The sequence below is a fragment of the Leucopleurus acutus genome, assembly GCF_964270905.1.
Source record: "Leucopleurus acutus genome assembly, chromosome: 11".
NCBI lineage: Eukaryota > Metazoa > Chordata > Mammalia > Artiodactyla > Delphinidae > Leucopleurus > Leucopleurus acutus.
The window spans coordinates 99140949-99166243 of NC_139152.1; the positions used below are offsets into that span (position 1 = coordinate 99140949).

At 62.1% G+C, this 25295-nt stretch overlaps 1 protein-coding gene across 1 annotated transcript; it reads left to right on the forward strand.

Annotated features, from left to right (window-relative positions):
- PRR5 (proline rich 5) lies at positions 1–25295 on the forward strand. Its single transcript, XM_082851223.1, has 8 exons — positions 1–214; positions 10009–10089; positions 12560–12608; positions 14072–14129; positions 18834–18925; positions 19347–19487; positions 22980–23115; positions 24682–25295. Exons 1-8 carry the CDS (start codon positions 78–80, stop codon positions 25155–25157), a joined length of 1170 nt encoding a protein of 389 aa, XP_082707349.1. The 5' UTR covers positions 1–77; the 3' UTR covers positions 25158–25295.

Sequence of the window (25295 nt, forward strand, 5' to 3'; positions counted from 1 at the left end):
CCGGGGCCCGCGGCGCGGCGTGGCGCAGGGCGAGGTGCCGGGCGCGCGTGGGCGCGGAGTCTGTCGCCGGGGTCACCATGAGGACTCTCCGCAGGTTGAAGTTCATGAGTTCGCCCAGCCTCAGTGACCTGGGCAAGAGAGAGCCGGCCGCCGCCGCCGCGGACGAGCGGGGCACGCAGCAGCGCCGGGCCTGCGCCAACGCCACCTGGAACAGGTAAGGCCGCGCCCTCCCGGCCGGCCCGCGGGCCGCTGGCCCCGGGTGCCAGAGCCAGGGGAGAGGGAGACGTGGAGCAGGTCCGCGGGCGAGGGCCGGCCCCCAGCGAGGAACTGTGCTGGGGGGCAGCGCGGCACTTTACAGTTTGTAGAGAACTTGCTCCGCCGGAGTTGTGCGGACGGGAAGGGAAGTTTAGTGCAACGTGTATCTAGAACGGAGGGACGAGACCGCAGACCCGGGGCTGGTCCCAACGCGCCCAGCTGGTGGGTGGTGGGGTGGGCCTGGATCCCGAGAGCCAGCCTCCCCCGCCCTCCCCCCGGGGTCTTCCCACGTCTTCGCTCCAGTGCTCATGGCAACCTGGGAGGTAAATAGAGCAGGAAGTATTTATCCCATTTCGCAGATAAGCCTCGCGGGCGCAGTCGGTGGGTTGCCGCTGCGCTTCCTGTTCTGCGTTTAGGTCCCTTTGGTCGGCAGTGGGCGGGTGGCTTTCCCTTGAGCGGCCCCCTGCCCTCCCAGCTGTCAGCAGGGGTGCAGCAGCTGCCCGGCATTCTTTAGACGACCTTCCCCCCGCGGGCCCTTCCCAGACAAGCAGGGGCGTGGGAAGTCCCACCACTCCCTCCCACTTGGTTTGAAGAGCAAGGCTGGGATCTCCGGAAAAGAGACGATTTATTTAGTGGGATTCCCCACGGTGTTTGCTCATGAGCCCTTTTCAACAATAGATATTTCCACCAAAAGGAAAATGGGAGAGCAGGAGAAGAGAGTAGGGCAGGCTATCCAGGGGGCTGTGCCCCCGTCACCGCACACACCCGGCAGTGAAACCCTGCCAGATGCTCCACCGTCTGTGGTCTTGGCCATCGGAAAACCAGCTGTCAGTGTGGACACTCATTTATTCTGTCCATCAGTCGTTTCATGAGCGTCACGGTGGGCACAGGGCTTCCAGCCTGAGACCCTCCTCTGTGCACTAGGCAGGACGCCGTCGTCCAGTCGCGTGCTTGTCTTCTGCCCCCTGCCAAGTTGCGAATTGCTTGAGTGCTGGGACGAGCCTGCCTCAGTTTCCCTATCGGTCAGCGGGCGTGCACATTCCTTCTTACAGGACCGGTGTGGGGACAGAGAAGGAAGGACTCTCGCTGGGTAATATCATCAGCTCAGTGACTGCACACTGCCTTCAGAGGCGTTTCCTCCTCTCGCAGAATTGCGGAGAGAAGCAGTCTCCCTCCTCGTTTCTCTGCCGTGGTTTAGTGCAAGGAGCCAAACAGACTTAGTTCAAATCCCAGCTCTGCCTCTTCCCTGCTGCGTGTCCTTGAGCAAGCTGTTTAGCCTCCCTGGTCCTTAATTTCCTTTTCTGTAAAATGGGCCATTGTGGGGATTAAATGTGAAGATCTGTATTGAAGTCCTCAGCACGTGCCTGGCACGTGGTAGGGCCTCCGTAACTTATATTTCAAGCTCAAACTCGTGCTGGGGACAAACTCGTGTCAGGGAGGGCTTGTAGGGACAGGGTTTGGGGGGGCCCCTCAGGCGTCTGCTGGTCCCTGAGCTTTCACCACCAGCAGCTTTCTCCTGCCGAGGGGTTCTCCAGGCAGAGGTGGGGGCACCCTGGGGTAGGCTCGGAGTCTTCTGGAGCTCAGGGAGGTGCCTGTAGGGAGAGGCCGCCTGGGTCCCCCCCACTGCTTCTCACTTAAAGGAACTTTCAAACTTCAGTGCCATCCTGTGCCTTGGCCGGGCAGACTGCAGGGCAGCGGCCCGGCCCACAGCCGGCGTCTCTAAGGCCCCGAGCCGCCCAGCCCTTGGACCCACGAGCCCCGCTTGCCATGCTGCACTCCTGCGTGCCGGGCCCCTTCGTGGCCCTTGGTGCCCTTCGTAGCCCAGGGAGGGAGTTATGACTACCACACCCCATATAGAGGTGCAGAGGGGGACTCAGAGAGGACCAGGAAGCCTGCCCGTGTGGACGCCGCAGAGCGGAGCCACCGCTCTCCCTGGGCAGAGGGGGCCCTGAGCCAGGGAGGGGCAGTGCCTTCCCCGCCAGCGTTCCGCAGGTACCACGGGGAGGTCGGGGCCTCTTCTGGTCGCTGCCTAGCTGCCCAGCCCCGATCGTCGCAGTCCTCCCTGCCGGGGCCCCCCAGGACACAGCCTTGGGGGGCGGGACAGTACAGGTCCTGCCTTGCTAGGTTGCAGACTCCTTATTTTGAGTCCAAGATGAACCCCCTTTTTCCACGTGACCACGTTAGCTTCCCGGGGCAACCGTAACAAATTGTCACAAACTTGTGGCTTAAAACCACAGAGGTTCGTTCTCTCACAGCGCTGGAGGCCAGAAGCCCCACATCAGGGTGTCGCCAGGGCCTCGCTCCCTCTGGAGGTTCCAGGGAAGGCTCCTTCCTGCCTCTTCCAGCTCCCAGTGGCTCCTTGGCCTGTGGCTGCATCACCCCGTTCTCCGATTCTCTCTTCATCTGGCCACCTTCTCTGTGTCCAAACCTCCCTCTCCTTTCTCTTAGAAAGTCATTGGGCCCCCTAATGTAGCGGCCACCCCAAATCCAGGATGACTTGGTCTCAAGATTCTTAACCAATTACATCTGCAAAGACCCTGTTTCCACATAAGCTCTGGGGTAGCAGGTGGACGTGAATTTCTAGGGGACACTATTCAACCCACTACAGTGGACCCTGGGTCCATCCCCTAAATTCCTTTTGCCTCTGTTTCCTCATCTGGACTTGGGGCAAAATACATAGCTTGCTCCTGTGATAGTGGAATCCGTGCACTCACCTAGCCACTCGATCATTCGTTCATTCATTCGCTCTCCGGCACTGGTCCGAGCAGGTGGTGTTGAGCGCTGAGAGGTGGATAAGCCGGGGGAGCGCGGGTGCTGACCGCACACAGAGGGGGCCCGGGCTCCCTTCTGCACGTGCGCAGGGCAGGTCTGAGTGCTGGGCGCCGGGCTGCCGGCCGGCTGGGCCACACTCACAAACCGGAAACTAGAACAGAACCGTCAGAAGCTGTTTCCTAAGCCCCTGCTGCTGCTTTACGGGACGGGTTTGCCCCCTGTGCCCGGCCCAGGGCACTGCAGAGGGGAGGGCACAGGGCTGGCTTAGAAGGCTCACCTGTCACTCCCACCTGGAGCCCCTGATCCCCTCCCTCCCGAAGGGCCCGGGCATGGCATGTTGTGTCCCTGTCTGTCCCTGTGTTGGCCCCAGTTAGCTCCTCGCCGGGTGTGCACCCCACGCGTGTGCAAGGCCTCCAGCTGCACGAAGGTCGTGTTCTTGAGCTGAGGGGCCCGCTGGGGGGCGGGCAGGAGTCCCCTGTGCCCGCGTTTGGGCCAGAGGGTGTACACCATTATGGAGCCCTACTCCTTGCCAGGCCTGGATCTGCCCGAATGCCTGGGGCTTGGCGAGCCTGGCGCCCACCCGCCTTCTGGCTGTGAGAGCAGAGGCCCCGCACAGGTGGAGCGCGCGCCCTCTCGTTCCCACGGGACCACCTCCGAGGCTGGGCTGATGGTCCTTAGCATCCAGGTAGAGAAACTGAGGCCAGAGAAGGAGAGGGACTTGGCCAAGAGCCCCTGCTCACGTTAGGTCTGAACCCTGGCCTGACTTGAAGCCGCTGCCCAGGGACACGTGTGAGTTGGTGTCTGCTGGGGCCGGGCGGGGCGGGGGTTGGTGGTGGGAGCCCGAGGTGCAGCCCTCCCTCCTCGCCTGCTCGCCCCTGGCCCTGGACGGGGCCACTGCTGGCCACAGCCCACAGGGCGCCCTGCACCGGACCTGTGATTGCCCCATCCCCCGGACGGCGGCGCCCACCAACCCCGACCTGTGCCGGGCCCTGTCCCAACCCCAGGCGTGGAGAAGCTGCTTTCATCCCTGCAACGGCCTTCAAGGTGGGACTTGCTACCCCCATCTTGCAGATGGGGGTACTGAGGTCCAGAGGTGTGGGCACTGCCCAGGTCTAAGTCCAGAGCTTCTGCCACCGCCTCATGGGGTCTCAGGGGCCGGAGGAGATTGGCTGAAGCCCTCAGGGTGACCGGTTGGTTGGGAGTTGGGGGGTGGAGGTTAGTGGGGGGCCGGTGCTTGGCTTCCCGGCCAACCCTCACGGACAACTTGCTCTGAGTCGGGCCTGGGTCCTGAGCCCCCTGCCGCTCTGAGGCGGTCTGGGAGTGGTCAGCAGGGTCACGGCCCTCAAAGATGTCTGGGAATCTGTGAATACGTTCCCTTACACGGCAAGAGGGACTTTTCAGATGTAATTAAGTAAGTGATCCTCAGATGGGGAGATGGCCCAGGTGGGCCCAGTGTCACCACAAGGGTGCTAATGGGAGGGAGGCCCAGGGGTCAGAGTTCAGGAAGGAGCCGTGAGGATGGGAACCGAGAGGCTGAGGACACCGCACTGCTGGCTGTAAGGATGGAGGGAGGAGTCCTGACCAAGCTGGAAAAGGCCGGGAAGCAGACTCTCGCCCGGAGGAGCCGTGAAGGAGCCGCACCTTGATTCCAGCCCTGTGGCACTGACACAGCTTCCGGCTGCAGAGCTGTCAAAAGCCAGCCTTTGGCTGCCTTGCAGCCGCTGTGTGTGGGCCTTGGTTACAGCAGCCAGAGGACACTCGTGTGCTGGGCTTCCCTCCCTCCCCGCCCTGCGCCCTGGGCCCTCACTTCTCCCAGCAGTCGGGGCTCAGGGCCATCCGCTCTCCACCTCCCGGCCCCCAGCCCAGCGTCCAGAACCTGCCCTCCAGCTGCACGGGTGGGACTGTACGGCCAGGCAGCCATGGGGGCGGCGTGGGCACCCCGCTGTCCCCCTGCAGCCTGTCGGGACGGGGGGTCAGCACAGTCAGGCGTCTGCCTCCCTGGGCAGGTGGGGCTCTGGAGAAAAGCTGAGTTCCTGCCTGGAGCCCAGGGAGGAGCAGGGCTGGGAATTGGGGGCCGTGTAAGCCAGGGCCAGGGCACTGAAAGCAGGGTGAGCGTGGGAACGGCCCACAGGCCTGAGAGTGGTGCCCTCAGTACCCGCATCTGCCAGAGGGTCACCTTGAGGCCCGGAGGGGGTCGGATTGGGTTCCGAGTCGCCTGCCTCCCCTGTGCCTTCACTGGGCGTGAAGAGGAGGCCCGTGGGTGCTTCCCCCGGGGCGACCGGGGCAGAGCGGAGCAGGGCTTCATCTCTCAGGGCCGGCCGTGGGCCCCTGGGGTAATGATGAGGATGTTGGGGGCCCTGGGCCCGAGTTGCACTTCTGTCTGGGGGGATACGTCACATGAGGGCCTCTCCTCTGCCCACCCCGCCTCCCCTCTCTCCGGCGGCTCACAGCAGGGCTTTGTTATCGACTCAAGGGTTGATCACCCTTGGATGGACAGGGCAGAGGGGGGACTAGAGCCTGGGCCGTCCGGGGTGGGAGCCCAGGCGGGCCCACCGGTGGAGCCCAGCGCCTCCGCCCACCCGCGCCCACCCGCGCCCACAGGCCAGCTCCTGAGAAAGAGCCAGGCCTCGACAGCAGGGGGAGGGGCTCGAGGAAGTGCTAGCCCCTCTCGGGGTCCGGGTCGCCCTTCTGGGGACACTAAGTGAGAGGGTGAGGAGGGCACCTGGCGGAGGCCTGCCCCCCTCTCTGATTTCTGAGGCTCCGGAGGCAGCGCCAGAGCAGGGTAGGGCCTGAGAAAGGGCAGAGCTCCACCTCTAGGCCTCTCCGCCTCTCCGAGGGTTCCCGGAGGTGTGTTGTCTGTCCCCCCAGAGGCCAGGCTTTGGGGTCCCCCACGCACTCTCTGCCGGACCTTCCTGTGTGGGCAGGTGGGCCAGGGACCTGCCCCGCTGGGGTCCCACCTGCTCGCAGCACCACACCGGCCCCAGCCGAGCCGGGGCTGCTACAGGCGGGTGCCCCCAGAGGCCTCACCATCAGCCCTTCCCCCCCAAGCCTGACCACAGGGCCCCCGGCCCCCCTGGTGGCAGCAGGCCTTGGCACCGTCCTGCATGCCGTGGGTCCCCACTAAGGGTCCCGGGCATCTCCCCTCAGCCCGTGCTCAGGTGACAGATGCTGAGACTTGTCACTGCCCTCCTGTCTCCCTACATGGGGCAGAGCGACAGGCCCGGAGAGGGGAGGTGATGGGTCAGCTGCTGCTCGGCCCTCACCCAGAAGTGCCCCGGGGCGCCTGCCGTTTCCAGGGGCTGCTCCCAGTGCCCCCGGCTGGGCCTCGGTGTGGGAGGCCCCGGGCCGGAGTTGCACTTCTGTCTGGGGGGATAAGTCACATGAGGGCCTCTCCTCTCCCCACCCCTCCTCCTCTCTCTCCCACGGCTCACAGCAGGGCTTTGTTATTGACCCAACTTGGACTTTGGAAAGAAGGCCTCAGAGAAACGGGAAGGAGCGGGGCCTTGCCTGTCCACCAACCCCAGGTTGAGCAGCTGTGGGGGGCAGGAGGACGGTGGGCCCCGGGCTCCCTTCTGGCCCTGCCGGGCATCGAGCTGTGTGACTCTGGGCCGTCCGCTGGCTTCTCTGAGCCTCAGTGTTTCCTTCTGCAGCCTGGGCTGTCACAGTCCCCACCTCATGGTGTGGTTAGAAGGAGATGGAGGAACCCCGGGGCGGATGGTTGAGCCGTGGGATGCTTCCGGGGGCACATATCCTGCCCCCCCCCCCGCAGGCACTGCTGATGATGCCATGGCGCACGTAACCCCACAAGGGCTGTGATTGAGTCCCATTGTATGGAGGGGGAAGCTGAGGCACTCACGGTCCAGTCTCCAGAGGCGGGCAGCAGGGAAGCCCAGAGCTGGGATTCAACCCCAGGCCCGCACCTGAACGAGCCTCAGGGCTGGAGGTGGGAAGGGCAGGGGCAGGGTCCACCAGGGTGGAGGCCGGGCTGGGTGGGGGTGTGGATAGGAGAACTCAAGGGTGACCCTAGGGCTGGCCGGGGCGCCGCTCAGATACACGTAGGGTGGTGCGAGACCCGGGCTGGGGGGAGCCGGGCCTAAGTGGTAAACCAAATAGACCTCCGCTCCCCCCAGAGGAGCCGGGATCAAATGCTCTCTGCACACAGGTGTGAGCGGGGAGGGACCTGACGCCACAGTGAGCCTCAGGGAGAGGGAACAGCAAGGATGATGGCCCTGAGGCAGGAGGAGGCCAGCTCTGCTCAGACCCAGGGGCGGGACGGTTCAAGTGACACAGATGGCGATGGACCCCTGAGGGCCTCGGGGAAAGACTTGTCCAAAGAGCCCGTCTTCCCATCCAGAACTGTGGCTTAAGGTGCCTCTGGGCCGGGGACCAGAGTGGGCTGCGCTCCCTCCGGAAGGCTTACTGGAGGAGGAGGGGGGAGGGACTTGGAAAGGCTGGTGAGAAGAGCAGGGCCAGGCCTGGGAGGCTGACGAGGGTCCCCCACGCTGTCCCCTCGGCCTGGTGGAGGCCTGGTCCCCAGGGAGGACTTGGCAAGGCCCCTCTGAGCCTCAGGAGGGGCCGGGCCCCCGGGGCCATGCTCAGGACGCCCCATTTGCCAGCTCCCAGGCTCCTGCAGGTTTGGGAAGGTCTGACCTCTGCCCCCAGCAGCCCCCAGGCTGGGCACGAGTCCGCATCTGTTAGGATTTCAGGGTGGCAGCCGTTAGACTTCCCGTCAGACTGTAAACGGGGAACAGCCTTACTGTGACTGTTCGCCGGGGCCCACCAGGCACTTTTTTTTTTTTTTTTTTTTTTGCGGTACGCGGGCCTCTCACTGCTGTGGCCTCTCCCGTTGCGGAGCACAGGTTCCGGACGCGCAGGCTCAGCGGCCATGGCTCACGGGCCCAGCCGCTCCGCGGCACGTGGGATCCTCCTGGACCGGGGCACGAACCCGTGTTCCCTGCATCGGCAGGCGGACTCTCAACCACTGCACCACCAGGGAAGCCCTCACCAGGCACTTCTGACAGAGCCGAGCACAGTCCCGGCCGTGACCACACACCAAGGCTCGGCGCCGGCCGGGCTTTCGTCCTGACAGCAACCTGGGGGTGGGCACATTCGCGGCCTCCATTTCACAGGCAGGAAACAGAAATTAGAGGGCATGTGTGCCTGGACATGCGAATAAGCAACATTTCAACACCAGGTGCCTGGGTAGTCAGGCATCGTCGGGTCAGGTGACAAGGCCTCTGGCCTGGCCTGGTCGGGACCAGCTGTGGACCCCTGGGGTGCGTCCCTGCACTGCTCAGAGCTGCCTTCACCCACCTAGCTTGCGGGGCCCTGCCCCTGCCCTGCCCCTTCCAGGGTGCGGAACTGGAAGCCCTGCCCACACCTGGCTCCGTGGGGAGAGGGGGCAGCTGTTGGGCGAGCTCTGTGGCCTCCCAGAGCTTGGTCCCTCTGAGCCTCAGTTTCCTCATCTGCAAAGTGGGCGGCCAGTCCACATTGCTGGGAAGGGTGGAGCTGGTGAGAGCAGACAGGGGCAGCAGGAGCTTGGTGGCCCCCACCTACTCCATGATGTGAACGGCAGCACGTGTCCAGCTGTCCCTCTACACCAAGAATCACACAGCTCGTCTGCAGTGGTGAGTTTAGAGCAGCAACCCAGTCCTGAGTGGAGGGCGGTGGAGCCCCCCAGACCTGGTTCTCCCCCTTGGGAGCTTATGGCCGGTGGTGAGGGCTAACATGAAAGTAAATCGGCAGAGTGCCGGGACCTAAGTCTGCACGGGGAAGGGAGGCGGTCAGGAGGGCTTCTGGAGGCAGTGGCCTCTGAGCCAGGGCTCCAGTGTGAATAGCTCCTTGCCTAGTAGATAGCATAAGGCGCCCCCCCCCCCGCCCCAGGTAGGAAGGGCAGTGGGTACAGAGACCCTGAGGTGTGGCTCCCCTGGCGGCTCCAGTGCTCTGTGAGCATTGGGTGCCCAAGAATGCGGGGAGGGACCATTCCAGACGAGCCTTGAATGCCACATTCAGGCCTTGGGCTGTACCTGCAGGGCCCAGGGCAGGGGCCACTGAGTGCAGTGAGGAGGTGCCTGTGCGATCAGAGGTCAGGCGAGCATGGAGGAGAGACAAGGGTGCAGCAGAGATCTAGCGGGTAGAGATTGCTGGGGCTTCAGGGTCTGGAGGACCTGGAGGGCCAGGGAGTCAGGATGAATTTCACCAGGTAACACCAGGCTGCTCCTTTGAGCCAGGTGAGAGCACACAGTCATAGACGGCACAGGGCCCTGTGCGCCGAGGTTTATAGATGGCCGTGGGAACCAGTCAGTCAAACGAGTCCCGGATAAACACGTAGGTGCACACTGACAAGTGCTGTAAACGCTGTGACCTCTTGTGACCTGAAGGAAGGATCCACGTAGACAGGAGTGGGGGGTGAGGGTGGGGACCAAGCAGAAGAAAGGACATGTGCAAAGGCCCTGTGGTGAGGGCAGCTTCCCCAGTGGGGCCAGGTGCAGATAACACAGGTACCCAGTTCAGTGAGGCAGGCGCTGGCTCACAGGCACCTGGAAGCACAGGGTGAGAAAGCCAGTTGGACTTGGTTATGTTTGGGGGTGCGAGAGACCTTCAGAGGGTGTCCCCTAGTTTCCAGCCTGGAGGCAGAGGGTTCAAGAACATGGGAAGGGAGGCAGAGTGTGTGGAAGGTAACCCAGTGACAGCCTGGAGAGGTGACCCGTGGCAGGCCTGGGGCTCCAGGGAGGCTGGGGCTGGGAGCCCAGGATCTGGCGCTCAAGATGGGAATTGAGGCTCTGGGGCGGACGGGGTCCGATGGGGCGGCCAGTCCCTGTGCTCCAGGCCTGCCTTCGAAGCGAAAGGACTGGCGCCCTGCTTCTGACCGGGCCCCTTCTGTTCCTCGAGGAGAGCAGGAGGGGCTCAGTGGGAGAGGGAAGGAGGGGAGGGGTCTTAGGGCCTCTGGACAGCAGCGCTCTTCTTCCGTCCCCCACGCAGCATCCACAACGGGGTGATCGCCGTCTTCCAGCGCAAGGGGCTGCCCGACCAGGAGCTTTTCAGCCTCAACGAGGGCGTCCGGTGAGTGGTCGTTTGTCCCATCCAGGCCTGGGTCTGTAAGTGGTGGGAGGGCTGTGCCAGGTGGGAGGCCTGCCCCCCCCACCCCGTGGGTCCACCAGCCTCAGGTTCTGCCTTTAGAGCCCAGGTGGGCGGTGACCACCACGTGGACCTTGACCCCAGGCCCTGTCCTGTGGCCTTCACCCCCACCCTCCTGAAGACTCCTTTTCAGGGGAAACGGGGAGGGACTGGGACAGTGGCTCAAGATAACGCCCACATGCCCCGCTGGTGTTAAGCATCACAAAGGGTATTTGTTCTGTTAAAAGAGGAAGGACTGGAACTTCCCCGGTGGCGGTGGCGGTGGCGGTGGCGCAGTGGTTAAGAATCCGCCTGCCAACGCAGGGGACACGGGTTCGAGCCCTGGCCCGGGGAAGATCCCACGTGCCGCGGAGCAACTAAGGCCGTGCGCCACAACTACTGAGCCTGTGCTCTAGAGCCCGCGAGCCACAACTACTGAGTCCGCGTGCCGCGACTACTGAAGCCCGCGCACCTAGAGCCCGTGCTTCTCAACGAGAGAAGCCACCGCAATGAGAAGCCCGTGCACCGCATCAAAGAGTAGCTCCCACTCGCCACAACTAGAGAAAGCCCGCGCGCAGCAACGAAGACCCAACGCAGCCAAAAATAAATAAAGTTAAAAAAAAAAAAAAAAGAGGAAGGACCCACCTGCCTAATGATGGGAGTGTTGTTCCCAGAAAAGCAATCACAGCCCCGCCGAGTACCCCTCATTTCCTGTGAATAGCTGAGAATTGAGCGCCTGTGAAGGGGCCCAGGATGGACCAGCTTTGAGGGAATCTGCGAAGCCGAGGCATTAGTCCTGCATTTTAGTGGAGGAGGCTGGAGCTCAGAGAGGTCGAGAGACTTGCCCGGGGTCACAGCTGCCGCAAGGAGGCATTTCCTACTCTGTGCTCTTTCACTCACGCCCTGGCCTGTGCCACCCTGTCCCTACAGCAAAAGAATATGCAAACCTCCTCATCAGCTTGGGGCAGGAGTAAAAGGGTAATTGGGGCAGGGTCCCCCCACTCCAACCCTAAATGGCCCTTACAGACAGATAAACCGAGGCCCAGGGAGGGAAGGGGGCTGCCTGCGGTCACAGCAGGGGCTTGTTGCCTCTCCCAGGCCTGATGTGTGTGACCGTTGCAGGGGGTCCTGCTTTTTTTGGGCTCATGTGGCCACTCAGGGGTGGGGCCCCAGGAACCCCATGTTCCTAATACGCCTCTGCATCCCTCGGCTTTGCCCAGCCATGAGAAGGGCCGGGGATGGTGCAGGGTAACAAAGCTCTGATGTCTGGCCGTCATTCTTGTTTTCTGCCATTTTATATACGTGTGTGTGTGTGAGTGTGTGTGTGTGGTTTCGTGTATTCACAAAGTTGTGCAACTGTTGTTAAATCCAGGGCTTTTTCATCACCCCAGAAGGATACCCCATATTTATAGACCGGTAGTCCCCATTCTCCTCTCCCCCCAGCCCCAGGCCACCACCAAATAGATATAGATTTTTTTTTTTAAGATACAGTTTATCCTTTTATAATGTACAGTTCAGTGGTTTTTAGTACATTCACAAGCTGGTATAACTCTCACTATTTAATTCCAGAACATTTTCCTCACCCGCCCCAAAAAAAGCCTGTACTCCTCAATGGTCTCTCCTGGTTACCCGTCCTCCCCCAGCAGCCTCTGGCCGACACCAGTCAACTTTGTCTCCATGGATTTGCACATCCTGGACATTTCATATAAATGGAGTCGTCCTGCGTACGTGTGGCCTTTTGCATCTAGCTTCTTTCACAGCGTGATGGTCTTCCACACTCGGGGGTCATCCAGGCTGGGGCAGGTGTCAGCGCTTCGTTTCTTTTTATGGCCAGAGAATACCCCATGGTGTGAAAAACACCACTGTGTCTATCCAGTCATCTGTTGATGGACATTCGGGTCGTTTCCACCTTTTGGCGGTTGTGAGCAGCGCCGCTGGGAGCATCTGTGTAGGAGACCTTGTGTGGATCTGCGTTTCCACTGCTCTCGGGTCTGCACCTGGGGCGGAATGACTGGGTCATATATCGGCTCTACCTGTAATCTTTTGAGGAACCGCCCAGCTGTTGTGCACAGAGACTGCACCATTTTACGTTCCCACTAGCCGTGAGTGAGCGTTCAATTTCCCCACATTCTCACCGACACTTGTTACTGCCCGGCTTTTTTCTTTTCCGCCTGGGGTTTTGATTCTAACAGCACTAGTGCAGGTGGAGTACCATCTCGGGGTTTGGGTTCGTGTCCCCCTGGTTACTCACGATGGGGCATCTTCCCACGCGCTTATTGGCCATTTGTGTATCTTCGGAGAAATATCTAGTCACGTCCTCACGTCACTGGGCTAAGGGGGTGGGTGTCCCGCTGCAGGCGGCCCCCAGCCCTCACTGGCACCGTGGGGTCTCTGACTCCTGCCCTCCCGCCCACAGGCAGCTGCTGAAGACGGAGCTGGGGTCCTTCTTCACGGAGTACCTACAGGTGGGTGCTCTGTGCTCTCCTGAGGGGTTGCTTCCTGAGCTGGCCAGAAAGGGCGGGGGTAGGGGCCACTGGCTCCCGGTGGGTACGTGGAGCTCTGGGTTCAAGGTCTCCACCTGGCCATGACTCACTTTCCCCCGTCTAGCCAGTGTGGGTTGTTGGGTAGGTTATACGGTGAGATGCAGGTGAGGACTCACCACTCCGCCTGGCACGTGGCGCGGCTCGAGGTCAGTTTTGTGATTAGTTGTCCACCTCCTCCTGGAGCATCGGGGTGGGTCCCCAGGGCCCTGAGCGATGATGTTAGCGTGGCACCAGTGTCGCTGAGGCTGAGCTGTCCCAGGCGCTGCGGCCACAGGCTTGCAAAGTGGATGAACACGTGGAACCCTGGGGCTCGGGGAGGGGAGAGGACCCCCGAGGTCGCACAGGCAGGAAGGCGGAGATGCTGCAGGCAGGGGCGTCCTCACGCAGCCTCGGAGCATGGTGCCCACCCTCCCGGGGGAGGGCGAAGGGAGGACCAGCCTGCGGCTCCTCCCATCCTGTGGGTTTAGGGTTGGTTTTTTTTTAATTTAACAGCTTTATTGAGGTGTAATTCACCTAACCATACTGCACACCCACTGAAAGTGTGCAATTCAGTGGTATGTAGTGTGTTCACAGAGTTGGGCAACCGTCACTGCTAATGCCAGGGTTTTTTCATCACCCCAAAAGGAAACCGCATGTTTATAGATCGGTAACCCCCCTTGCCCTCTCCCCCAGCCCTAGGTCACCACTAGTCTATTTTCTGTCTCTGGATTTACCTGTGTGGACATTTCACGTCAGTGGGATCTCACAGCGCGTTGCTTTTTGTGTCTGGCTTCTCTCGCTGAGCACAGAGTTTTCGAGGTTCACCCATGTTGTGCCTGTATCAGAACCTCATCCCTTTTTATGGCCAAGTAGTATTCCACAGTGCGGCGAGACCACGTCTTGCTTATCCATCCGTCCGTCTGTGGTCCCCGGGTTGTTTCTACCCTCTGGCTGCTATGACTGCTGCTGAGACCACGGGGTGTCACTCAGCCACGCCCAGGGTGAGAGTGCAGGGGGGCTGCCGTTGGAGCCTCATGGCAGTGGGTGATGGCAGCGCTCAAGCCAGGCCTTTGGTCCCGGGGCCCCTCTTGCCCGAAAGTCCCTCCTTCCTTGTGGGATGCGGGGGCAGCCGCCTGCCCGCCCGCTGAGCCTGAAACAGGAGGCCCAGGCCTGGCCTGTCTCTCGGGGGCGGTGAGGGTGGGGTCCCCGCACCACCTCCCATCTGGGACAGCCTGGTTGGGTCAGTTGCCCACGTGCGCCCGGGGAGCTGAGGTTCCAGCTCTGCAAAGACTGGACCGGGATGTCGGTGAGTCCTTCCCCCTCTGGGCCTCGGCTGCCTCTTGGCGGAGCCTTGGGGCCCTGGGTACCCCTGGGGCGGTGACAGCACCTCCACGTGTGCCTTGCAGAACCAGCTGCTGACAAAAGGCATGGTGATCCTGCGGGACAAGATCCGCTTCTACGAAGGTGAGTCTGGTGGCCGCTGCTGGGACCGGGTGCCAGGCCACGCTGCTCGCGGGGTGGCCGCTGGGAACCGTGGCCTTACATGGGCTGCACCTGGGGCTGTGGGTGGGTGGTGTGGCCCTTCTGGTCGAGAGAGTCCAGAGGGGCAGAAGCAATGCCTCGAGGGCAGCAGGGCTGAGATCTGACCCCGGGAGGGGACCCTGCCGGGAAGAGCATCTGCCCCCCATCTTGCTGGGGCCCAGGAGGGCTGAGGGATGTCTGGGAGAAGGCCCCTGCTTCACCTCACTGCCCACGAGGGCTTCTGGCCCCCGTGAACCCTGTCCCAGCAGCCTGGGAGAACCCCCATCAGGATCTTTGAGGACCGGAGGGGAACTGGCCTAGACCCAGGGGAAGAGGTAGAGCTGGAAGCTGCCGCCTGGAGGACCAGCGGATGTGGGCTCCCTGCCAGGGTTTGGGGCCCAGGCTTGGTGCGGGGCCTTCTGGGCAAATTTTCTCTTTTAATGCTCATACCTACCCTGTGAGGCCTTTGGGTCACCGTACCCATTTCACAGATGGGGAACAACGCAGCAATGGCCCTCAACGTGTCCATAGCCACAGTGCACGTAAGGGGTGGAGGTGGGATTCGAACCCAGGGCATCCCGACTCCAGAGCACACCCCCTTTGCCCTTCTAGGGGAAGGCCCACAAGTCACAGCTGGCCTCGCTGCCCAGCTCGGGCCCCAGCAAGGAGAGGGAGGTCCTGGCCGGCCGCTGTCTCCTTCTGCCAGGCCCAGAGCCCTGGCAGGATGTGCCCGGTCCCAGAACCCTTGGGCTCCCTGTGCCCGTGGGCTGGGGGTGACAAGTACTGTGTGTACACTTCCCGGCAGGAGTGAGTTGGTGTAGAGAGAAATCAAATTATGGGGGGAACACAGCTCAAACCGGCACATCTTGCTACGGGCCCGCTGTGTGTCAGGCCCTGTGCAGGTCACGACCCTCCCTCTGTGTACCAGGCACCAGCCGCCGCACGTCCTCACCCTGTGCTGGGCTTGTCCCAAGAGTTTCCATTGCCTGACTCCTAGATCACCCCACAACCCTGTGAAGAAGCTTCCATTGTTGTAGCCACTGAACACTTGGGGAAACTGAGGCACAGAGGGGCTGAGTAACTCGCCTGAGCCCCACAGCCCTACCTGGCAGCCTGGCTCCTGAGCCTGCACTCCTCTCTGTGCTGCTCCAGGTTCCTCCTCAAGTTCTCAGTGACCCCAGGAAGCACGGGTCTTAGCCCATTTCACAGAGGCAGAGACTGAGGCCTGGGGTGCTCAGCGTACCTCAGAGCCACGTGTCCTGTGTTCCTCCTGCACCGCCTCTGCGTGTGTCGAGGGGAAGCAGCCAAGGCAGGAGCCCGAGAAGGGCTGTGAGGACCACAGACGTGGGGGTAGGAGGCACAGGCCGCTGGGCATCCGGGCGGGCTTCCTGGAGGGGGCAGCACCGAGCCAGCAGGCTCAGCACATTCCGGCAGTGCCTGCCCTCCCACCAGCTCCGGCCCAGGGGAGCTGGGACCTTAGCAGAAGAGGCGCTTTGTGTGGCTTGGTGGAGTCCTGCCCGCAGTGGCCGTGTCCGCCAGGCCACCCAGGAGGGAGCACCGACCCCATCCAACCGCCCTTGGCCTCAGGCACAGGCACGGAGCCCCAGGCTGGGGGCCAGGGGGCCCGGCCTCCAGTTCCCTTCCAGCCACAGACTGTCATTTCCTTCTGTCCCCACCTTAGCACAGGGGTTTAGACAGGCTCCACCCATGTGCTTACTACAGGTCAGGCCCCAGGTAGCCTTTGGGGACCTGGAGATGGACCTAGGCCCTGCCTGGCAGGGGCTCACAGCCCAGCTGGGGACACAGACATGGACCAGACAGTGAGAGTCCACTGTGATGAATGTCAAAGTGAAGGGAAGCCCTGGGGAAGGAAGGGCTAGTTCCACCTTGGCGGTCAGGGAGGGCTGCGTGGAAGCGGCAGCCTTTGAGTCAGGCCTCGGAACATCGAGAGGACATCTGCCCCCCTTCAGCCAATGCAGTGGGGACAGTGGCTGACATCACACCCCGAGGGGCTGCCTTGGGAGCCTCCCCGTTCTGCCTACTACCGGGTCCCAGGGAGAGCTCTTCCTTAAGACTACTCCCTGCGGCCAGCCATGTCCTCAGCCCGTGCCTCTGCTGGAGGTGGTGGGTAGCCCCACGAGGGGCAGCCCAGGACATGGCCACCTGCCCCCCTCCAGCCTCCAGCAAGGCCTTGAACGCGAGCACAGTGATTCCTGGAAGTGGGAGGCCTGGAGGGGTCTTGAGGTGGAGGCCTCCCTCCCTGGGGCCACATTCAAGGTGGTGGTTCGGTGGGCTCAGCTGCAGCGGGGGTAGCTTCTCAGCAGCCGGACGCTCTGGGACTCCGAGGGGGAGCCCAGGGTTTCTGCAGGCTCCGGGCCCTGGGCTCTGCCTGCCCTGCAGGAATCCCAGCCTGTTAAGGTCAGGCCACCAAACTGCACTGCGACAGCCCTCACACGCTCTCCTCCGAGCCTGGCCACCCTCTTCCAAGCCCCTGCTGTGGCCTTTCCGACTGCCCTGTGGTCACCACTAAGATCTGAGCTAAGATCAGCCTGGTGCATTCCCGTCTCCAGGGCCTGCACATTCGGACTGAAGAAAGGAAGACAGACAGGCTGACCCACGCCCCATCCTGGGAGATTCAGCTCAAGGGCACGGCCGCTGGGTGGCGTGCGTCCTCCTGAGCGTCGGCGCGGCCTCAGACCACGCGGGCCCGCTAGTCAGCGCCAGGCTAACAGCTGAGCACTTGCTACAGGGTAGCTTTTGGCCTTTGAGTGTGGACACGTTGATCACGCCCATTTTACAGAGGACCACACTGAGGCTCGGGCTGAGGGACTCCCTGGGGCCCCAGGGCGGGACTTCGACGCCGTGTGCTTGACTCACCCCTGCCGACCCTGGTGTCCCCAGACTGCAGTTCCCGGGCAGCAGAGAGCCCAGCCAGGGCACGGAGCCGAGCTTCCTGGCCCCTTGGTCGGCGTGTGGCTCTGGCGGGGCCTGGACTGTACGACATCCCCTTTCCGCCCCGCGGGCTGGAGAGCAGCCTGCGCTCCGCAGACGCCGCCTGGCCCGCGCCCAGAGCCGCCCCACGGCCGCCTGGGGAACTGAGCCGCCTTTCTTCTCGCCGGTGACGGCGGGGACCTCAAGGGACCTTTGTATGCAGGCAGAGGTCCTCGGGTGGTGGGCACCCACCGTCCTGGGTTCCATAGAGCCCGCTGTGGGCCCCCGGTCGGACCAGGAGCTGGCCGCCAGCCAGGGTGCTCCAGTGCCGGCAGACGGGCTGCATGGAAAGGTGGACCCGCCCTCACCACAGTCACCCCCACCAGGCTCCCCTCCCAGATCCCGGCACCCACACAGACCCGCGGGCTTTATGGGGGGGAGGGGTTGGGGGGCTCAGAGCCCAGGAAAAGGGAGCACAAGAGGCAAAGGCCCTTGACCGACCTCCTGGTTCCCACGGAAACGTTGAGGAGTCAGGCATGGGCGGTGCGCTCTGGGAGGCTGGCCAGCCCGTGGCCCTGGCCCCTCCACTCCTGGCGATGCCCACCACCACGGCCGTGTTTCTCCAGCCAACCGCTAGTCTGGCTTCCAGGTGGGGTCCCGCCAAGCAGCAGAGGCCTCGGCGACATGTCCCGGAGGCCTGCTTATCCTGACCCAGCAGCCTTTCATCCCAGCTCTCCGCTCCTTCCAGGCAGAGGGGCTGAGGGTTCAGCACTTGGCGTTTCCTGGGGGAGCGCAGAGCCGGCTGGGGGGCACCTCAGCTGTCCCCACCCCCAGGGTCTGTCCACCTTGTGACTGGCGCTGCTGCTTCCCCAGAGCCGGCAGAAAGGCCCACAGAGCTTGTCCAAATGCCTGCTTTCCACACGTGTACTTCCATGGTTCATGTGCCAAGGGTTTCAGTCCACCAGGCAAAATGGTCCTCCTGAATTAGCTTGGATATCACCTCCTCCAGGAAGCTCTCCCTGCGTGACCCCCTCGTACCTGGGACCATTGCTGCTGTTGGATGCGGTTTCCCTGGCTCCCCAGATCCCAGCCCAGCAGCCTGGGTGGTGGGGACGCAGGCCCTGGAGGCAGAGACCCACACCTCTGAGGCCCAGGCACTTGATCTGCCCGCTAGGGGTCACTCCTCCCTCGCCAGGGTGGCTGTTCACTGTCCTGCTGCCGTGTCACGTGGTGGGACTGGAGTAGTTTTGGGCTCAGCTGGGTCCCCAGTGCCAGGCCTGGCACAGCATAGCTGCTGTGTGAATGTCTGTCAGGTGGACAGAGGGACGGACCGATGGGTGTGCGGAAGGAGGGGGAGGGTGGATGAGACAAGGGTGTGAGTGGAGCGCCTGTCGGGCTGTGCCTGTAGGGCTTGTGTGCAGAGGAAACGGACCCACCGGCACCTCTCTGCCCCAGGCCCTGCTTCATCTCCTTTCTTCCTGTCGGCTCTGAGGGGTTCGCCCTGCTACAGCCCCGTTTTATTAGTGGGGCAGCTGGGGCTCGGGGGTGAAGCTGGGCATCCGGGCCCATCACCCTGGCAGGTGGGGGGGCCTTCCAGGGCCCGGCCCTCAGCTCCCGCGTCCTCCTGCTGCCAGGAGAGGTGACTCGCGACCTGGGAAGGCGGGAAGCATCTGCCGGCGCCCCTTGGGGTAATGGTGACGGTCCCTGTGCCCACAGGACAGAAGCTGCTGGACTCGCTGGCAGAGACCTGGGATTTCTTCTTCAGCGACGTGCTGCCCACGCTGCAGGCCGTCTTCTACCCGGTGCAGGTGAGCGGCTCCTGGGCCACAGGGACAGCCGATCCCGGCCTGGGGGTGGGCACACCTCTGCCCTTGTTGCCACGTGTGGGCCATCTGCGCCTGCGCTCGCCCCCGGGCCTCCCAGAACCTGCTCCCCACCCCCAAGACGGGCATAAGGACAGCTCCACGCTCAGAACCTTGGGAAGCCCTTAGCAGCACACAGTAGGCCGTGCCCTGCCCGCAGTAGGGGCTCTGTGCGTGACAGCCACCCTTCCCTTGCCTGAGGGAGCCGCGTGGGGCCCTCTCTCCGCAGAACGAGGGTCATCTGGGGAGGAGGACGGGGTGGAAGGGGATCTGGGGGTCAGTGGTCCGTCCCTGTATCTGGCCCCAGAACTGGTGGGGGCAGGGGAGCAAGGGTCTCACGTGATAGCGGCGGCCCCCACGTCTGCAGGGCAAGGAGCCGTCGGTGCGCCAGCTGGCTCTGCTGCACTTCCGGAACATCATCACCCTCAGTGTGAAGCTGGAGGACGCGCTGGCCCGGGCCCGCGCCCGCGTGCCCCCCGCCGTCGTGCAGATGCTGTTGGTGCTGCAGGTGCGCGGGGCCCGTGGGGGCTGCGCTCAGCCCGGTGACGGGCACAGGCGGCATGTCCCAGGCTCCCCGGAGACAGAGCCTGAGATGTGGGTGTGGGGCCACGTGACTTCTCAACGGTGGGGGAGGGCGGGGGTGGGGAGGGACTCCCAGGAGAAACCTGGGAGGGAGCAGGAAGCAGCGGGGGCTGAGAAGGAGCTGGACGAAGGTGTGGGTTCGTTCACAAGAAGGCCGGCCCGGGAGCCCACAGGGAGCCCAGGAGTGTGGACAGAGTGTCCCTCAAGGGCAGCGGGGCCAGGCCTTTACTCCCCCATCGGTCAGTCACTGAGGTTGGGGGCCACCGCCTCCCGCTCCCCACAGCAGTTCCAGACATTTCCGAAGGACCTTTTCTGGAAACTGCTGCGCCCCAAGCCCTGTGGCGGGCACGGCACCCTACAGTTTGCCAGCCTGTCTCACTGTCACAGCCCCAGGATGAGCACCGTCAACCGCCCCATTTTACAGGTGGGGAAGTAGAGTCCTCACTCGCCCGGAGCTGTGATGGCTGGGAGCCTGGCCTTCCCTGAGGCTGACAGGCTCCCAGCCCTGTTCATTGTCCTCAACCCACCCATGCACGTGGAAGTCCTTCTAAATTTATGTCTGTGAGGTTGGTCCTGGGGCCCAGGGCAGCTGGTTGAAGATTCCAGAGCAAAGAAGGGGCTGATGAATGTGGACGTTAGAAGGGTCGAGGGGCTACACTCGGTGGGAGCCGGTGGTCGTCCTGGCGGCCACGCAGGGCAGCGACTGGCGGACATTGCATCCCTCGGCCTATTTCCTCGAAGGATAACGAGGAGAAATCGACACAAAGTCCTCCATGGTGCACTTCCTCTTGGGGGCGGGAAGTGATGAGGCTGGGATTTCAAGCCAAGGAATGAGGTCTCATCTTGATCCCATGAACAGCACCCGGGTGGCGGCCAGGCCGGGGTGGTGCTGCCCCCTGGTGGTCGCTGTGCCTCATGCAGCTTCTGGGCTTGGCCCCATTTTCCCCCAGAGTGTCCTTCTACCCCTCCTGGGGGCGACCCCTACCCCCAAACACAACCCTTTGCTCTCGCCTTGGCCTCCACTTTGAATGGCCTTGTCCCAGCCCTGCGGTGAACTTGTCCCCACTGTTTTCAAGTCCCAGATGGATCTGAGGTCACAGCTACTGGTCCATATCTTTTGAGGGCCTACTATGTGCCCCATGCTTCACGTGCAGAATCAAAGCTCCTTCTCACCGGGGTCCCAGAAGCTGAGTACCAGCCCTGCATCTGAGCGTGGTACACAAATAATGCAGCCCCGGGGCCCGCATTTCCTCACCGGGCAATGGGGAGCAGAGACCAGACACCAGAAACAAATGCTGGGAATGAAGGGACACAAAGTCTGTGAAACGCCCAGCACAGCTCAGCAGTAACGGCATCCTCATCCACGGCACTGTTGCTGGGGGCGGGGGCGGCTCCTCCAGGTTCATCTGGATGACTTCCGGGGGCACCCCCTCCTTGTCCAAACACAGCTGGATCCGCGGAGTCTGTAGTGATGTCCCCGCTTTCGTTTCTCACGTTAGTCGTTTGGGTCTCTCTCTCTCTCTCTTGTCCGCAGCTGGTCTGGCTAGAGGCTTGTGGGTTTTATTGATCTTTTCAAAGCTTTTGGTCTTGTTGATTTTCTCCATCCATTTTTCTGTGTTCAATTCCGTTGATTTCTGCTGATTCTTATTTTTTTTCTTCTGCTTACTTTGGACTTATTTGCTCTTCTTTGTCTAGTTTCCTAAGGTGGACGTTTACGAGACTGCTTGTAGACTTTTTATATTCTAATGTGTCCATTCAGTGCTATAAATTTCCCTCTAAGCACTGCTTCGACGCATCCTGATAATGTGGACGTTGGCGTTTTCATTTTCATTTAATTCAAAATATTTAAAAATTCTTCTTTGACCCCTGTGTCATTTAGAAGGGAGTTGTTTAATCTCCGTGTGTTTGGGGGTTTTCAGTTATCATTGTGTTACGGATTCCTGGTTTAATTTCTTGGTGGTCTGAGGGCAGACGTTGTACGATTTCTGTTCTTTTAAATGTGTCGAGGTGTGTTTTATGGCCCAGAATGTGGTCTGTCTTGGAGGATGTCCCACGTGAGCTTGAGAAGAATATAGATTCTGCCATTGGACAAGTTGTCTATAGATGTCAGTTATATCCAGTTGATTGATGGTGGTGTTGGGTTCATCTGTGTCCTTCCTGATTTTCTGCCTGCTGGATCTGTTTCTGAGAGGGGTGTTGAAGCCTCCAGCTAGGAGGATGGATTTCTCTGTCCTCGCAGCCCTGTCACTTTTTGCCTCCGTAGTTTCCTGCTCTGTGTTAGGTCCGTACACATTAGGGATTGTTATGTCACCTCGGAGAAGTGATGTCTTTACCATTAGGTAATGACCTTCCTTATCCCTGATAGATTGCTTTGGTCTGAAGTCTGTCCTGTCTGAAATTGACATGGCTCCTCGTGCTGTGATCTGTGTTATCGTGATCTGTGATCCGTGTTCTCACATACAGTCCTGCACTCCCTTACTTCTCGTCTGTGTGTGTCTTTAATAGTTTAAGTGGGTTTCTCGTAGGCAGCACAGAGTTGGGTTCTCGCTGTCTTGAATCGTCGTTCAACGTTAACCTGGGTGTATCTTGCTTCTTAACTGCTGGCAGCCCCTTGGGGATGATTCATTCGTTTAGAGACATCATTCGTTCAGCAAGCACTCGCTAAAAACCTGCTGTGTGCCCGACCCTCTTCCGGGGGCGCTGGGGACCCAGAGCTTGCCTCCTGGTCAGCTCACAGCTGAGTGGGCAAGGCCACCGCTGTCCCGTGGGCAGCCTCAATTTCCAGGCTTTGACTCCAGTGAAATGGGAGGGGTGGAAAACCCTTCAAAGCTATGAACGAGGGGAGGTGTTGGGAGGCGCTGGACGGTGCCTGGCCGGGGAAGCAGTGTGGGAGGGGGAGGGGCGGCTCTATCAGATGGACGGGCCTTGACCACTCAGCTTGGATACAGACCTGGACCTGGGCCTGGCCCAGGGGGCAGCCTGTCCTGCCTACAGTGCTCCTTGGGGCGAGGGAGTGAGGGTGCGGGTCCAGGTGAATGAGCTTGGCCCCCCAGGACTGCCCAGAGCCTCTGGGAAGCCAGCTCACGGAAGGGGACACACAACTGTCCCGAGGGGGAGGTGCAGGGTGCCCAGCCTAATTTGGCCACAGACCCCTTTCCCGCAGGCATCATGGTCTCCCAGCCACGCGGGCTCCTGTGTGCAGCGGGCAGCCACGAGGGCGTTAAAGCAGGAGGGTGGCTCAGAGGCCCCAACCCAAGAGACGGCTGGGAAGGGAGGGTGCGGGGCCACCGCCATGGGGGCCAGGACCCCGGGGGAGGGGGAGGGCGCCGTTCGTGGTGGCCTTTGAGCTGAGCACGGCTGGGCTAGGGAGGCAGGGAACAGGCCGACCAGCGGACCCCCGCACCCCTCCCTCTTGCAGGGGGTGCACGAGTCCCGGGGAGTGACCAAGGACTACCTGCGCCTGGAGACGCTGATCCAGAAGGTGGTGTCGCCCTATCTGGGCACCTACGGCCTCTACTCCAGCGAGGGTGCCTTCACACACTCCTGCATCCTGGGTAGGTGTCGCCTGGGCGTGGGTGGGAGCAGGGTGACCCCTGGCCCCATCCACCTCTGCCCGGTCGGGGGCCCAGGCCTCCCAGGGGAGTCATGCAGAACCAGATGTGCGGCCACGGCAAACCTGACCTGAGCATCCACCGGCCGTGCTGTGTGCAGGGCACTGGGCAGAGGGTGGGTCACGTAGGGTCCCTCCTTCAAGGGCTGACGTCACAAGTGGTGCTGCAGTGACTCCCCTGAGAGCCCAGCAGAGACCCCCGCACCTGCCACGGAGGTCACATCCGAGCTCAGTCCTGAAAGTCAGGAGTTGACGAGGGAGAGGACCCAGCATGTGCAAAGGCCCGGAGCCCAAGAAGTCCTGGCCTATTTGGGGACTCACAGGGGGTGTGGAGGGATTGTGAAGTGGGCATGGCTGGGTGTCCTGGGGCTGCCTGGCCCCGTCGGTTCGTTCAGCACTGTAAACTTAACACCAACTGTGCGCCAGCCCCTGTTCTTGGTCCTGACGGTTCAGCAGAGACCAAGCCCCACCCTCATTTGCTCTTGTCCACCAGGGGAGGCAGACCAATGAGTAAACCATCCCCAGATGAGCGCCCAAGGGGACCAGTGCCCAGGTGACATGAGGGCCATGGGCGGGGAGCTCAGGGAAGGCCAGACTGGGAGCTGAAGGGCAGGGAGGATCCAGGCCTGGGAAGAAATGCATGAAGAGAACCAAGGGGACAGCGGTACGAGAGCTCATCAGGAGTGTCCCCTCGTCCAGAGGGCCCACCCACCTGCAGTTATAAAACCTGCCCAGTTAGCATGTCCCAGCTCCGGCGGGGCTCCAGCAGCTGGAGGAACTTTGAGGTCTGTGTGGCCCTGGACACCGAGACCCCTGCCAGGCACAGAGGGAGCCTGTGTCCTGTGGTCCAGGACAGCCTCTGGTTCATCCCGCTCAGCCCTGCCACCTGGTGGTCAACTCGGGAACTGCAGGGTCCTGAGTGGGAGCCTGAGACCTGCCCCTATATCCGTCCTCTCCCACCCCCGGGGTCACCCCACACACTCAGAATAAACCCCAGCCCTGACCTCATGTGCTGCCCCATCCGGGCACTTGCCACTGCCCGACCTGTGGCCCACCCAGAGGAGTTTCTAGTCCCACACACACACACAGTAGGACTCCAGCTCTGAGGACAGGGGCTGTGTCTGCCTAAGAAAGTGCTGGCCCTTAGCAAGTGCTTGGGTTTGTTGACTTTCCGCAGGTGAGGAAACTGAGGCACGTGCACAGGTCACTGGCAAGGTGCATGTTTGAACCCAGGCGGTTGACTTGAGGCCCCCCGCCCCCGTTCCAGGCTGAGAGGCCAGACCGAGGAGAGGAGGTCACGTAGGGATGGACCTAGTATGAGCTGGGGTGGAAACCCCAACTCCCCTCCAGGCTGCCCCAGCAGGATCTACACCGGCCGGGCTTTTCCCTGTAGCGGTCCCTTCCTGCAGAGCTGGGCGCAAAGTAGGTGCTTGCAGTGGGTGTTCCCTAGCATCTGGCCAGCCCCACCCTGGCCCCCTGCCTGATGCCCTGTCTGTCTGTCTGTATGCAGAGAAGCACTTCCTGCGCCGCTCCCGATCGGGGGACATCCTGGCCAAGAACCCGGTGGTGCGGTCCAAGAGCTACAACACGCCACTGCTGAACCCCGTGGCGGAGCATGAGGCCGAGGGTGCGGTGGCCGGCGGCACGGGCATCCGCAGGCACTCGGTCTCCGAGATGACGTCCTGCCCCGAGCCCCAGGGCTTTGCTGACACATCCGGCCAGGACCCTGCTGGGACCTTCAGACCCTCCCCAGCGCCCCCGTCGGGGCCTTGCCCCAGCAGACTGTATCCCCCAGCGCAGCCCCCTGAGCCTGGCCCAGGCCCGGCCCGCAGCTCACCGGCCTCCTCCAGCCCCGAGAACCTGGTGGACCAGATCCTGGAGTCGGTCGACTCGGATTCGGAAGGGATCTTCATTGACTTTGGGCGGGGCGGTGGCTGTGGCACGTCTGAGTCTGAGGGGGCAGGGGGCCGGCAGAGTGTCGTGTGACCCAGGCCTTGTGTTTTTACTGACCCCGCGTGTACGCCTGTGCGGTGCGTGAGTGCGAGAGTTTTCTACTCTGTCCCATCCAGTCCCCCGTCAGCCTCAGCCACTTTGGCATTCCTGAGTCTTTGTCGAAAAGACCGT

Coding starts and splice junctions, on each gene's coding strand:
- PRR5 (XM_082851223.1), top strand. CDS start 78: ATGAGGACTCTCCGCAGGTTGAAGTTCATGAGTTCGCCCAGCCTCAGT. Junction 14,130..18,833: donor CAAGATCCGCTTCTACGAAG/GTGAGTCTGGTG, acceptor CTGTGCCCACAG/GACAGAAGCTGCTGGACTCG. Junction 19,488..22,979: donor AGATGCTGTTGGTGCTGCAG/GTGCGCGGGGCC, acceptor TCCCTCTTGCAG/GGGGTGCACGAGTCCCGGGG.